Source organism: Numenius arquata, chromosome 2, assembly GCF_964106895.1.
Source record: "Numenius arquata chromosome 2, bNumArq3.hap1.1, whole genome shotgun sequence".
In the NCBI taxonomy this organism is placed as follows: Eukaryota; Metazoa; Chordata; class Aves; order Charadriiformes; family Scolopacidae; genus Numenius; species Numenius arquata.
The window spans coordinates 122,190,134-122,205,978 of record NC_133577.1 but is presented as its reverse complement, the minus strand read 5'-3'; the positions used below and the strand labels follow the sequence as shown (position 1 = coordinate 122,205,978).

The 15,845-nt window shown below is 40.5% G+C and overlaps 1 protein-coding gene across 1 annotated transcript in view; it reads left to right on the top strand.

Annotated features, from left to right (window-relative positions):
- Positions 1–2,251: 2,251 nt before the first annotated feature.
- Positions 2,252–15,845, top strand: part of PCLO (piccolo presynaptic cytomatrix protein) — a 385,829-nt gene continuing 372,235 nt past the window's right edge. The window contains exons 1-2 of the mRNA XM_074166467.1: positions 2,252–2,493; positions 8,674–9,925. Coding sequence (XP_074022568.1) covers positions 2,252–2,493; positions 8,674–9,925 — 1,494 coding nt within the window. The remainder of the gene's footprint in view (positions 2,494–8,673; positions 9,926–15,845) is intronic.

The window sequence follows — 15,845 nt, the reverse complement described above, 5'->3', positions numbered from 1 at the left end:
TGCTGAGCTGTTCTTTTGTTGTGTAACTTAAAGTCACTTGAGAGAAAAGCAGGAAGCCCCCAACTGCTACTAGTTTCAGCATTTTTTGTGAACCACTACTGGAAAAAATGGTCTCTCATTGTTACAATATAAGACTACTATAAATATTTGGATGGCATTTTTATGTAGGTCATTTTGGGGGCTGATTTGCATACAGCTGTGTCTGGAGAAAAATAGTAATGGTGCTACAGGAGACAAGCAAGAACACCAAATGCTATCACATCCCTGTAGCTGAAAGAACTGATATTTGTTAAGATCTACCTGTTTAACCCACACATTGGAATATTCAAAATGCAGCCACAATTTAGTAAGATCTCTAGGGAGGATTTGGAAAAAAATGGCACCTGATCAATGAGGCAGGAAAACTAGTGGCAAAGGACATAGAAAGGCCGAGGTACTTAATGGCTCTTTGTCATGGCTTTTATGGGTAAGGTTTGTCCACTGGTCTCCCAGGTCCCTGAACCTAGCAGAAAAATATGTGGGAGTGAAGCAGTATCCGTAGTAGATTAAGACAGACTTAGGGAGCACTTAAACCAGTTGGATATGCAGAAGCTCATGGGACTAGATGGAGTGGATCACAGGGTGCTGAGGGAGTTGGCTGATACTATTGCAAAGTCACTTTGTCATCTTCAAAAGGTCATTGGGGAAGTTCCCTGATGAGCAGAAAAAGGCAAGCACTGCACCTGTTTTCAGAAAAGGGGATCCACAAGAGAACTACAAGGCAGTTAGGCTACTGTGGCTAGTACCCTTCCTGGGAAGGTTACAGAGCAAATCCTCCTGGAAACCATGTGCAAGCAGACCAAGGACAGGAAGGTTATTGGAAACAGACAGCATATGTTTACCCCAGGCAAATCACACTCCATCAGGTTTTCAGCACTGTCAACTATAATACCCTTCTAGCCAGATTAGTTAGACCTGTACAGTGGGTGAAAAATAGAATGAACTGTCAGGCTGCAATGGTTTGTGGTTGGTTGAAGTCCAACTGGTGGCATGTTACTGGATGTACCTTTCTGACTAATAATATTTAATGTCTCTGTTAACGATGTGGGCAAAGGCCTGGATTACACCCTCAGCAAGACAGTGAATGGTGCCAGCTCAGAGAATAGTAGATACACTGAAGGGCAGGGCTACTCTTGCAGGGCCCCTGGCAGGTAGGAACCTCATTAAGGTGTACACTTGCCTTTGTTGAGTCCTGGGTCTGGAAAAGAATAACTCCATACACCAGGCCAGGCTGGCCCAAAAGCAGCTTTACAGAAAAGGTCTTGGTGGATGAGGAGGTGAACACATTTCAGCAGTATGCCGTTGTGATGAATGCCAATGGTAGACTGGGCGGTGCTACCTCAAGTGCAGCCAGCAGGTTAAAGAAGGTGATTCTTCTCAATATATCCAGCAGTTGTGAGACTGCATTAGGAGTACTGTGTCCAGTTTGGGGCTCACCAATCCTGGAACGACAGTGACATACTGGAACCAGTCACCATGAGGGTGGTCAACTACTGGGAGACAAGCCCAGAGAGCTGTGAAATCTCCACCCACAGAGACTTTCAAAACTCAGCTGTGCATGGCCCTGAGCCAGCTGACCTCGTTGGCCCTGCTCTGCGGGGGGGTGTGGGGGGGTGTGTGTGTGTTTGCTTGGATGGATGTCCTTCAGCTGTGCCTTCCAACCTCCCTTACTTCGTGCTGTGGGCGAGCTAGGCTCCTTCAAGCTTTGGCTGCTTCGAGCGCATCCTTATTTGCCGAGGGAAGGAGAACGGGAGGCGGCGTGCCCAGGGGTGGACGCCGCCTCCCCGCCGCCCGCTGGCCGCCACCCGCCTGCTCTCCTCCGATGTGCCTGGTGCGGTGCGAGCCACCGTGGACGGAGACGGCAGCGGGGGGAGCTTAGGGGGTTGGTCTGCGCGGTGCCTTTAAAGTCCGGGGCGCGGGGCGGGGCGCGGTGGTGTTTGCGGGGGGAGCCGCCCGGAGCATGCGCTGCGTGGAGCGGCGGGCGGTTGGCGGCGACGCCGCCGCACTTGCCCGGTAGCCGCGGCGGCAGCTAGCGAGCCCGGCCCCGACGCTGCTGCTGCCGCTGTGCGGGGCCGCGGTGGCGGCCACCGCAGAGCCCTGAGCGCCCGCCGCTCCGCCCGCTGGGGAGCGGGGCTGCTCGGCGGCGAGCCGCCCCCCCGCCCGGTCTGCGCCCGAGGGGAGAGGAGGCGAGCGGGGAGCGGCAGCGGCGGCCATGGGCAACGAGGCGAGCCTGGAAGGAGGTGAAGGGCTGGGCGCCTTCCCCGAAGGGGCGGCGGCGGCCGGGGATGGCAGCGGCCCCACGGCCCCCTTGCAGCGCCTGGTCCCGGCCGGGGTGGAGGCGGACCTGAGCCAGCTGAGCGAGGAGGAGAGGAGGCAGATCGCCGCTGTCATGTCAAGGGCGCAGGGGCTGCCCAGAGGGAACCTCGCCGGCGCGGAGCCGCCTCCCATGCAAAGGCATGCACGGAAAATCTCCCTTCTCCCGCTCCTCCCTTCCCCCCTTCTTCGTCTCCTCGCGGTGGGGCGGGGGGCGAGCGGCAATGCGATCCGGGCCCGCTGCATCGGGAGCAGGCGTTGCATTTTGCTGGCTGAGGGAGGAAAGGGGGCGGCTGCACGAGTGTGGACAGCAGGATGGAGCCGGCACTCCCCAGCTTTTCCCACTCCGGTGGTTTCTAACAATAACGACGGTCCTCGGTTCCAGCGGGCTGCGCCCTCTCCCCTTCCCTCCCTTCGCACAGATCCGGAGCAGGGGTAGTTTCTGTGTCTAGGGAGGGGAGAGATTTGCAGACACCGTTTCGGTTTTCTCTGTGTGTGTGTGCTTTACAGGGCTGGAGTGCCCCACAGCTCAGACAGTAGCCAGGGAAGCTCTCCCCAGGGCTGATGGGCTCTGTAGGCTTACCTTTCTGGAGAAAGATATTCTTGTTGAATCTTTCAGAGCTTTGGGGCATAATGTATTTGCTAGCCATTACTCTGCTTATTCTTAACATCTACAACTATCATTTGGCTTCATTAAAGAGTCATGGATTGAGGACGTCTGTTGCAGTCTATTTTCCCTCCCTTATTTTTCTTCTCGGTTTTTTTTTTTTTTTTTTTTTTTTTTCCGTTTTATGGAAAGGGAAAAGAGAGGCGAAAGAATAGATTAAATTGATTGCCACGGGATTCAGTATTCTGGATAGTGACGGCTTTACCTCCCTGTGCATCTGCCAAGGCTAGGGTAATTCCTTTCCCCTTTCTTGCCCTGCCTCTTAGCAAATTCACTGCCCGATGTGCAACAAGCCCGTTACCCGAGTCGGGCCCGGGGGCCGGTTCTCCCCGCGGCGCCGGTGCCGGCCTTCCCCGCCCGCTGGCCGCCCGAGCCCCTGTCCGCGGTCCTGAACTCGCCGGCTTCCCTCCGCCCGCCGGGCCTCTCCGGTGCTCTCCGTCTGCGGGGCTGGGTGTGTTGTTTGTCTCGAAGGAGGATGCTGAACGGAGCTTCCCCGACTGACTTTTCAACAGGGTTCTTGTGTATTGACCTCACCCTACATAAATGCATATTGAGTTTATATAATATCAGGTTTATATAAGTAAATTCTAGAAGAAGAGAAGCAAGGAGGGTGGGACCAAATTCATCCTTGGGCAAACTACTGAAGTCGTTGGGTTTATACCTGAGATGATGGTCTCCATTTTTTTTTTTTTAATCTGGAAATCAAATAATCTTATTTTATGTCTTGCATGATCATTAAACAGGTATTAATGCTGTATGTTAAACATAATTTTCCATTCGGTTCAGGGCTGTACCCAACTTCTATAGGTATTAATGGGGAAAAAAAAAAAAAAATCATATTGCTTAGTTCTGTGAAACTAAGCTCAAAATTCCCTTTTGTATAACAGTCTATGAGCAAAGACACAAAGACTTTAAAAGTTTATTGTTTCATGCTAGTGTTCCAGCAAAAAGTAAGATAAATGTCCCTGGAAGATTTTAGAATAGGCTAAACTCATTGCAATGTGAATATTTATAATGTTGTTTTATATTATTATGTACATTTGTAAATGGCTGCTTTCCTACAAACATATTTATGATATCAGAAGCTACTTTGATCTTGTTAGCGTACCTTACTTTCACCCTCCATTTAAAGTAAAGACTCTATATTTGTGAATTACAGCCTTTTAACTTTTAGTCACAGTTGACGTTTTAATATTCAGTGCAATAACCTATAAACTGGCTTCTCTTCTGTGGTTTTAGAAGTTCTCATCATAGCATCTTTGTGCCTGTCGCACTGTAATAAGTGCGACAAGTAATAAGTGTCTCTGCTCCTTTTGTGGCTTTACTTGCTCCTCTTCTGTGCCTCTGCTATTGAGATCTATGAAGAAAGATGGGAATAATTATTAAGAACCTGATCCAGACCCTTGGAGAAAGACTCTTCTAAGGGTCTAGCCTCTTCCAGACTTCAACTTAAGTAAAGCAATAGCCTGCTGAGACTCAGATTCCTTAGTTTCAAGCTTCTGTTCAGTTAGTGTGGCCAAAGAAATCAGATGTGGAAAATACCTCTTAACTGATGCTCTACAACTGTTCCCAACAGCTTTTTTTTCTAGTGTGGTTATTCCAATCCAAATGTTAAGTGACTGAAATAGTGATGAGAAGAGGAATTCTGGTCTTCCAGTTTATATGCCTTGCATTATAACAGTGTCCCTATTGCATTGTCTGTTAGTTTTTTTTCATGTAGTTAACTGGATTTTTCCTCTGTGATTTCCATTATAACATTAGCTGTTATCTAGTCTTAACCTGAGAGACTATAATAATTATTTCCCATTATAAATGCTTTCATTCCCCTCCCAAAATAACCCAGTTCTTGAAGTGTACAGATTCCTCATGATTGATGATAGCATAAGATAACAGGTTTTGCAACTGAAGACTTTTTAATAGTAAGTAATTTATGTACCAGAAAACATAGTTGCACCTTTACGACCACCAAATACATGTTGTAGCTTCCAGGACTTTTATAGGCTTTGAGCTTTTAAGTCTTCAAAAATGCAATAGCTAAATAAATGCAATTAATATTTATTATGCATTTTAATATAAACATTTAGATCTAGAGAACCTAAAGTGAACTGCCTGAATCAAATGAACGTCTTTAATTTTTTCTTCTTTGAAGTTTTTATCTCTAGGTTCCAGTCAGAGTTTGGGATGCTTAGCACCTATGGAAATCATTCTATCCTATTTCAATTATCAGTCTTCAGAAAACTCATGGTTAGGAAGTTTAGCTGAAACATACACAGTCAATTTGTAAGCAAATTCCAGTTCTAGCTTCCTTGAACGACTCTGTAACTGTGCCAGTGTCCACTTGCTGAGGAATTGTTCCACATCATCTGAAAGGATTAGATGACCAAACTGAATATATGCACCATCTAATGTAGCTGGGGGCTTTTTTTGTGGTTTTTGTTTGCTTCATTTGTTTGTTTGTTTTGTTCTTTTTTTGTGTGTGTGTGGTTTTTTTTTTTTTCCAGTTCATTAAGTTGTTCACAATTGACATTAGCAGAAAAAAAATTTACTGCATTTTGGGAGGAAATGCTAAGAAGTCTTACTGAGTGTCACACTTATAAAGTATGTTTATCGTGTGTTCTCCAGAAGAAATATGTTTTTGTTAATGCCATCACTCTGTTGACTTAAAAAAAGAAAAAAAGTTAGCCACCAGGGGTATGCATAAGTTTATACATATCTTGTTCTTTAGATAAGAAAATGATCTAACTGTCTTGGAATCGTGTAGTTTTTGCACTTCTCTCTAAAACTATTTATACTGATGAATAGGAAGAAGACATGCCTTTTAAATAGGTTTTTATCGTTATGGTATTCGTGAACTAGACCAGTAGTCTTTTTGTTGAATGTCCTCTTGGCTCCAAAGTAAACTTTGATTTGTCTGTAATATTAATGTAAATGAATAAAGATGAGCTCTGTGAATCAAGGCCAAAGTGAGGAGAAACATAGCAACACAAATAAAAGAATTAGGTGAGGGAGGACTAAATGTTTCTGCTTGTTGAGTCTGGTTTGACAAATTTAAAACAATGTTGGGTTTTTCATGATTCAAAAGATTTAAAAATAAGAACATTCTTCTCAAATAAAGACAAGATTATTTTTTGAGGATTTCTGATTCTCCAGATTAATTAAAATTGTTCAATGTCAGTCTGTATCTGGTTGTAAAATAGTTCTAGAAAAGAAGGCTTCAACTTCCAGCTACCTAAACCTCTGTTTAAAAAAAAAAAACAAACTGTCCTGGCGTTTGACAGAGGTAACATTTCTCAAGAAGCTTGTCTTTTCAAGGCTTTTTTATTCCACTAGTTAACCACGCTCTGTCTCCATTGCTTAGAAACATTGTTATGTATAAAGGCAAGACAAGTCTGGTTTTCAGAATACACCAGCAGCCTTGCAGAATCACCCAGCTTTTTTATTTCCTGGATTCATGGGTTTTAATCTCACTTCAAGCCCTGACATCTGATCAGGTGGAAATTTATGGAACACATAATTTTGATAAAAATGAAAGCTGGAGGAGAGCTCTGTTCCAATAGGGTTCCACAGTTACTTCTTATTAATGTCCATGTTCAATTTCTAAAAACAGTTTTAGGGTTTGGGTTTTTTCTTCCACCTTCACACTGTAAGGTTTGGGCATGGTACTGAGTTTACCTACTGGAGTTTTAGTAGTACCATTAATTCTTTTCCTTCTTTCTCTTGTCGCTCTTAGCATTGTTGAATGAAGCCTTCCAACATTTTAAACACTTTCAAACTTGAATGCTGAAGGTGTACCAGATGGCCACTAACAGAATAGTTGAAATGATTTCACTTAGTAAGCAGTATCTCTTCAGATAAACCTAGAGTGCTTATCTAAATAGCAAGAAACAAAACTGCAGGTAGACCTACCTAGTTGCTAAATAAAGTATAAAATTATTCTTATAACAAGCAAAAATGCCAAATAATTGAAGGAACTAGATTATCATTAGGCTTTTCTGAATTATCCTCTTTGTGAGTAATAAGTTAATCAACATTCACTGATGCCAATGGAAACACACCTGCTCACTTCAGTGGGTTCCATATTAAGGTTATAAACTTCCCAGTATTATGACCAATTATATTTCAAGAATGGGGAGGGTTGAATGGAGTTACGGGAGGCTGGAAATAGTTTGTCCTTAACAGGCATTTCATGTGGCAATTTTTAATTTACAAAAACATCAGATGCAAGATTGTGAGAAAATCACATGTTGTGAGAATTAGGAGCACAGAAATAGCTACCACTTAGCTTTGTCCTTTTCATTACATACTTAGCAAAGGAAATATAAAACTCTAAATATTTAGTCAGAAATAATAGTAAATCCATGGTAACATTAACAGTGTAAAATACATTTTTCAATGTGTGTACTATATATGGTTCTGCAGATTTCTGATAAAACTCCTAAACAGGATTTTTAAATTAATTATTTATTTATTTTTAGTTAAGGAATACATTTAAATGTAATGAGCGATTGTTCATTTTACTCATGGATGCCTAAGAAGAAATAGCATGTCCAGAAAAAACAAGATCACAGTAACTAACTGGATCTCTCAAAGTGAAAGCTGAAAATTTTATATTTGCAACACTGTTGTGGCATGGAAGAGAACACCTTATCTTCCGGCAAAAGCACAGTGATAGCACCAAGTAGAATATTTTACTACATCCTTTAGCAATAGCGTTGAATACAATATTATTTCATCCAGCTGCAGCTGAGTATAGCAACAAGTAGAATACTGTGTCATATGTGAGGACGTGATTTTGATTTTGGTTCCTACATTCTTAGTTTTATTTTCTTCTATATGAAAACATGGCAATATGTTATTGTTAGAGAAGTGGGAAAAATCCTGATGCAATGAGAAATTTTCTTTTTATTGCTGGGCAATGTGAATGGTTGAGATGATGGTGGGAGGAAGCTCTATAGTAGTTCTATTTGAAAAGAAAAAAAAAAAGCTTCAGGACTAATTCTGTGAACTGGCATCTGCTTTGCCTGTTTGAAAATTCTTGTGATTTGTGAGTGGTTGGGTGGCAAAGTAAATACTTTAAAGAGAAGCATATACTTCTTAACCTACCTGGATTTTAGGAGTTTAAGTCCCTGCTGCATATTGAATTGTAAATATATCCAAATTTTGTACAAGTAGCCAAAACACAAGTGTATAACCATTTTGTGTTGTGCAGTGTTTTTCTTGTATGGCTGTGCTTTGATCTGCTAATTTTCTGACACTTCTTTTAGTCTTCTCTGTCTCCCCATGTTTGTATCCGAAAGGACATAGTGGAAGAGTTAGTCATTTGGATTTAGGTAAAATAGTAAGTTGTAACTTGAGTTCTTCAGATTTCGGGAGAAAACTATCCAGTTAAACATTGTTGTTGTATTAGTTTATTTTCTAAGTAATAAATCAGTCTCCGATTGAATACTTGTATAGGCCTTTATAGAACAATAATTTCTTTTTAAATATTTTTTACATGCACCTTACATTTTAAGCCTTGGTCTTGCAAACACTTAAGTACCTGAGAAACTTCCCAGTGTTACCAGAGCACTTAGAGGGTCATAGATGCATCTTATTTAATCTGATTTTTCTAGTACTCTGTATTATTTTAATTTTATTACGTTTTCTGTCTGCAGACATCCTGAGCTTGATACAAGCCACCATCCCAGGCAACCAGGTAAGCCTCCAGATCCGGGACCACCAAGTTTAAGCAAAAGCAGAACAGTAGATGTGCTGAAGACAGAACAACGGGCACCTGGACGGAGCCCTTCTTCTATTAGTCTAAAGGAATCAAAATCCAGGACTGACTTTAAAGAAGATCAGAAGCCAAGTATGATGCCCAGTTTTCTCTCAGATGCCAATCCATTGAGTGCAGTCACTTCAGTTGTGAACAAATTCAATCCTTTTGATTTGATATCTGATTCAGATGCAGGTCATGAAGAAGCCGGTAGGAAACAAAAAGTTACCCAGAAAGAGCAAGGGAAACCTGAGGAGCAGAGGGGCCTTGCAAAACATCCAGCTCAACAGCAGCCTCCAAAGTCAGCTGTTCAACAACAAGGACCTGTCAGATCTTCACCCCAGACAACTGAGTCTTCCAAACCAGTGCCTCAGCAGCAGCCTGGGGAACCAAAGCAAGTGCAGAAAACAGGCCCTGGTCACCCAGCAGACTCTAAGCTAGAACAAGCGAAACAACCGCCCCAGCAACGAGGACCGCAAAAATCTCAGCCCCAACAGTCAGAACCAACGAAACCCATTCAGCAACAAACTTCTGCAAAACCTTCAGCAGGCCCAACAAAACCATCACCACAGCAAGCAGACAATGCTAGAACATCATCCCAAGCACCACCTCCCACAAAACCATCATCACAGCAGCCAGGACCTGTAAAACAACCATCTCAACAGCTGGCACGGCAAGGAGGTCCTCCAAAGCCATCTTCCCAACAAACAGCGCCTCCAAAACATCCTTCTCAGCAACCTGGACCTGAAAAGCCATCTGCTCAGCAAACAGGGCCTGCAAAACAACCATCACAACCTGGACCTGGGAAGCCACCTCCGCAGCAAACAGGGCCTGTAAAGCAAGCGCCACCACAGGCAGCGCCTACAAAAACGTCTTCTCAGACTGCAGGGGCCACTAAGCCCCCGGCACAACAGCCAGGACTTACAAAACCACCGGGCCAGCAACCAGGGCCTGAAAAACCCTCGCAGCAAAAGCAAACTGGTGCAACCCAACCTGCTGAATCTGCCTCGAAGAAAACCTTCTGTCCTCTTTGCACAACCACCGAACTGCTGCTGCACACTCCAGAAAAGGCCAATTACAACACCTGCACGCAGTGTCATACTGTAGTCTGCAGCCTGTGTGGGTTCAATCCGAATCCTCATATAACAGAGGTGAGTAGTTTTTGGACTGGTGTTTGCTACCAGAGCATAAAATTAAGTTTACGTTCATTATGCTGAAACATCAGAGGTGTTACAGTGTAGCGTCATGATCACTTAAGGTCTTGACAAGTTCCCTGACAAAAGTTATGCTATTTGGGAAAACTGTTTACGATATGCTAATTTTAAATTTGCAATGTAGTTTGGGTTTGTTTTCAGTACCAACAGTTTTATCAATTTATAGAAATTCAAGCATTGCAGACCTGGCATTGAACACTAACTAATGATAGATAGCCAGAAGGGGTATTTAGGAAGCTTATTTTTGTCTTGTTTTGGTATTAATTTAGCTGATCAGAGATGCCGATATGAAGAACTACAGACTGCTACTGTATTTTGAATCTGACAAATAATATCCCTAGGTTTAAAATTGAATCAAAGAATTGCCTAGGCTGAAAGGGTCTTCTGAAAGGTCCAACCCTTTGCTCAAAGCAGGGACACCTGAAGCAGGTTGCTCATAGCCATTTATTTTCAGGGATGGAGACTTCACAGCATCTCTGGGCAATTTGTTGGCTCAGTACCTTAGTGATTTAAAAACATTGCTAGCAGTTAGATTTCTTTCCAGTGATACTTTTAGGTATGAACCTGGTAACAAACAGCAGGCTTTTTGCATCCAGCAAGTATATTATTTATTGTTTTGTTGTTAAAATTGCAAATTTAAACCTGAAAGACTAATCTCAGTAAACCATTGGTGGCCCATTGTGTCATATAGGAGTGTATTTTCTTATTTAAGTTTAGGGAAATTCGGGATTGAGACAGTCGGCATTAATGCTTGGACTGGAAAAGGTGTGATTTGAACAGCTGTGTGTAGAAATTTCAGAATGTCTGCAACTAACCAGGTGCTCATAGATTATGTTGTCAGGGCCTATATGGGAAAAGGTCACAAAGCATGTCATTCTGGACAGTATGGGGTAAAAAAAGACATATATATGTATAACAGACAAGAAATATGATGCATTGATGTTAAAATCAGAGGAATTTTTGTAAGAAAACATTATCTTCAAGCTCTGACAGAATGTTTTTAGATCAAAATTTCTTACATTTATTAGTGTGTGCTGAGTTGTTTATTTCTGTAGCGTACTCCTGGAGTCTCTTGGAGCTCCAGGTCTGTCTGTCTTTAAAAACTTCAGATTTCCCATGGAAATGGTCAACAAATTTGGTATGTTCAAATGAAATGGATTTTGAGAGAGAGAAAGTTTATGTAAAAAGATCTCAAAGTATTTGGAAATTCTGTGAATAACTACTAGTTTTTGAAGTGGGTACTCTGTAAGTATGAAATTCAGGACTTTAAGACAATAAATACAGCTGCATTTAAGATTAACTGATTGCATACATATGTAAAAGCAGATTTGAATTTCATATTACACATTGCAATAAACACAGGATATGCATTTATTTCATGATGAAATCATTTCAGTAAATGAAGGTATTGGACGTCTAATTTATTCAGCTATTAGTTCCAAACTTCTGATTCCCACTCAGACTTTCCTCATTTGCTCAGCTTTGCACCACCAGCTGTCTTGCTGAAACTTCATTGTGGGTGTCCTGCTCCAATCTGCAGTGAAGTGCCACGAAAATCACATCTGACTTTATTACTGATCAGTTGGAGCAAAGTAATAGAACCTGCCCTGGCACATATAAAAAATCGACTTATTTCAGCTGCAAAGGTTCCCACCTGATTTATTCTCAAACTTTCCTTCTAGTTTCCCTTTCCTTTCAATATTTAGATTATTAACAACTTTTTGGATTTCTCCTTTACAGTAGTTTACACATTTCTTCCTGTCTAGCATGAGAACTGTGGTCTGTGACTTAGCTGTCAGGTTTCTTGACTACAGTGCAAATTTTTTCTTTTGGCTTCTCTTATTTTAAGTTCTTCTAAAGTCTTATTGACCAAAAGTCTTTGTCTCTTACCCATGCACTTATTGACTCTATCTTCACCTCTTATTGTTATACTTTGACTTTTTCTGCTGTTCTTTTTGTCAAGTTTCATGATTCTGTAATCCCGTGTTGTGACTTTGCTGTGCCTTTTATAGCTGCTGTTCCTATTGCTTATGTTAAAAAACATTACCATTTAGAAAGAAAGAATTTCAAATTGGTTGTGGGGAGAGTGAAAGGCATTTATTTAGAAAAGAATTTATATTATTTGTTCTCTAACTTTTTCCCTGTACAGCTGCTTGAACTATCTTCTTAAGATACTCTTCTTAAAAGTTTCTTACAGGATAGATCAGTCCTTATAACTGAGTTAATTACTTTTCCAATATAGATAGTTCTGCATTTCTATATTCTATATTTCTAGCTGATTCTGGGAAGAGTATAGCAGGCTTTACAAACTCGCTCAGGAAGTAGATTGCGTGCATTGTAAAACCATTCTAAAAAGTGCTGTTTTTTTTTTTTATTCTTTTATTTTAAACCTCTATTTAAAATACAGTAGTAGACACTCTGTCTGTTTTAACTCACTAGAGAGAACTGTGTAACTAAGAGCAGAAAGTGATACCTGTATTGCCGTAAGGTCAGACCCTTTGAACTATTTCTCTGAACCATCTGATGTTGTGGTCCCTTTGGGAAAAAGGGATAGTTGGTATCTTGGTTTTGTACACCAGTCTAGAGAGAAAACACACCATACATAACGTGTTCAGTAACATATGTCTCTCTAATCTGTCTAGGTATTCACACTCCACTCATCACCATGGCACATGACTGCCTAGCAACAGTTGCATAAAGTAACAGAAAAAAATTAAATGAACAGGTTTGATGACTGCTACTTTATTCCATTTTCACATACATCAGAACCTTGTAGCAGATGTGTATTTGCTTTATTATGTGGTGATTTATTTTTCTCATTTTTTAAAAACTTTATTTTGCCAAAATCACCTCTATGGCTCTATGAGCCATTAAGAACAGAAACCAGCACCTCCCAAAAAAAGATTCAGCCCTCTAGATCATGTGAATAAGAGTAGGCTTTCTGAAAATGAGCAGAGACATCCGAGGGACTATCCATTTTGTTAAACTCTTCTAGTTTTTGGTAAAATTTTGGTAAAGCTAGGCAAAAAGCATGAACTACTGTAGTTAAATCTAAATGATCAGTGCGAATGCTCGATAACTTGAGTAAATTTTCATCCCCTTTGAACAAGTTATTGGAAGATATATGCAACACGGACTGAACAATGGTTTGAAGTGTAAAAATATATCATTACATTCTTTTCGATGGGCATCTGTAAAGTGGACTGTTAAAGCTGTTAATGTCGGAAACTTGGTTGTATATGAGTTCTGCTCCGTGTCCCTACCCTCGATGAGTATATGCACATAAGTGAATGCCTGTCTTCTAGGTGGATTTTAGGAGGGATCATTTTTGATGCATTTTATCTACGTCAGTCCATTTTTCATCCAGTGTTTCAGTATGCTTTTGAGAGACCATTTAAAATTAGTCTTGGAGCCAGGTATAATTTTTTATTTAGGTACTTGCTGAAAATTGCACATTCAGAGAATGTGAAGATGTGTGTATTGATGGAGGATTTGTTTACTTGCCAAAAGCTCTTCTGGATGGAGGCAAAGTGAGTTCCAAAAAATATTTTATTGGTTCTGACTGGTTGTGAAACATGTCTGTATCAAAAGGGACTTAATCCTAATTGAAAAAAAGGGGGGGGGAGTCAAGTCTTCCAAAGTGGAGTGTATAATTTCAGGTCAAGTAGAACATTCTACAGGATCTACGCCTTTATTTTTCAATTCAGCAGGAAAAATAATTTTTGTAACCTAATCTGAAAATATTTTCTTCTTTTTGTTGGTGGAATATTTTGGAGGGAGATGTCCATTTTTTAATTTTTTTTTTTTCCTTTTGGCAGAGCTAGGAATTCTCTGTATTAGTTACTGTAGGTACTAGAGGCTTGAATTTTTGCTCATTCTACTTTCATTTTTATGTACTGTCATATCACAACCTTTGATTTAAGAGTGTCATGATTTGGTTCAAATCCTCATAATGATTTCCATTATTTTTATTTGTTTTTATTGACATCTTGCATCCCCAAGTATCCTAAACAGTAGCACACACTTGGGCATGAAGTATTTTCAGTAACTAAAGAGAATTTAAGCAGTCAGAAATGCATATTTTTTTTTTTTTCAGTTATTATCAGTATTATTAGCTTGTACAGGGAAAAGAATATATAATAATTTAAAAGAGTGTTCATATAAGGAAGATGACTGTAATTCTTCTGGTGAATCCAAATAAATTTTGCTTATACTTACAATAAAATTAATAGAAATGACTCTTAAATCTTTGTTGATTACATGACAGTAAAGGAAGCTATTGACTGAATTGAAATATTCCCCGTGGTTTACAGTCTGGACCCTGCTGTGTTGCAGTGCTTAAGAACCAGAATGCAACATGGACTGGAAATGACATATAAACAAAAATAAAACTGCCATCACTGTGGATAGTGACATGCCACAAAGTCTAAGCTTTTGAATACCAGGAAAAATAGCTTTGAAAATGTATGCCCTATGTAAACTTAGATTTGGGTGGATTTTCATGGTTTTATAGGTAATGGAAAACATAATGGAGAATTAGGGTCTTGAATCTGACCATCAGCTGTTACAATCATAAGTTGTAAAGAAATGAGTTAAAACCCAATAAAGCCTTTTTAAAACTTTCTTCAAGTATTAATTTAGATATCAATGCTTAACTGTGCTGAAGTAAAGCTGGAGGTGTTCTGTGAAAGAGGAGTTTAGTCTGAGTTTAAAAGACAATGGAGTTTAGTCTGAGTTCAAACTGATCAGAGACCACATTCAAACACGCCTTGTTTAGTTGTCTTTTAAAAATGGTCAAAGGTTGAAGTATTTCTGTGTGAAATATTTGTTTTGGTCCAAAGAGTACCTGGGGTATTCCAGTGTTACTAACTGCAATTTGTATGGCAGTGGAGATTATTCACAATTTTTGTGATGAAATGAAGCTAGTATAGCTCCTTTAGTTTTGCCACCAGCTAGAACTACCACACAGGCATTTGGGAAAATTGTGAATATCCTCAAGTAGAAGGGTTATGGAAGTACAGAATATTGTTTCTCTCTGGGGAATATTCTTAAACACACTCCCAGACTGATCCTCTCTCAGAGGAAGACTATGTGCCTACATTTCTGCTTTACATTTAGGATTAAATGTATTAATAGTATTGCTGCCCTGTGGATTATTCTTTTTCTTTTTTATTGTTTTTTCTTGTAAGAAAAGGGCAGAACATAGAATGAAGCAAGCATCTATGCGTGGCAAATAGTTTCTCAATATTTTAATTGGGCAATATTCTACAATATGTTGGAGTGTTTACTCATTAACCCAGAAAACTGTCCTGTCCAGTTTTTAACACAAGTAAATAATAAATTAATCTGCATAGCTAAAGATGTCAACTGCAGTGAGCCATCTGTGCCAGTATTGCTGTTGCTCAGCAACTGTAATTTACTACTATGTTAGGCCATGTGATGTGGAGATGCTGTTTGCTGGGTAATCACTGGGCAGGAAGCGTGGCCCAGCCCTGCTCCGACCAGACAGCGTAATCCATTTTCAAATCCCAGCGATATTCACTCTGCTGCACTCTGTGCAGCACAGATGAACTTTGTTAACCTTTTCGTTGCTGCTCCCTTGATTCGCAGTTAAATTTTTTTGTTAATCATTCACATGTTTCTAGTATATTAAGTCTAGATGCAGTTAATGAAAGCAATCAGCATTTGTTGCAGTGACGCATGATGTAGCGCACTGAGCTGTGCTTAAGTCTTTTTCCTTGTCTTATGCATGAGGCAGCTTAAACATATGTTTGTCTATAAAAACTAACTTTTAGATATTCTGAAATACTAGTGTTCAAAAAAAAAGTCAAAAGATTGTATGTTCACTTTTTTGCTT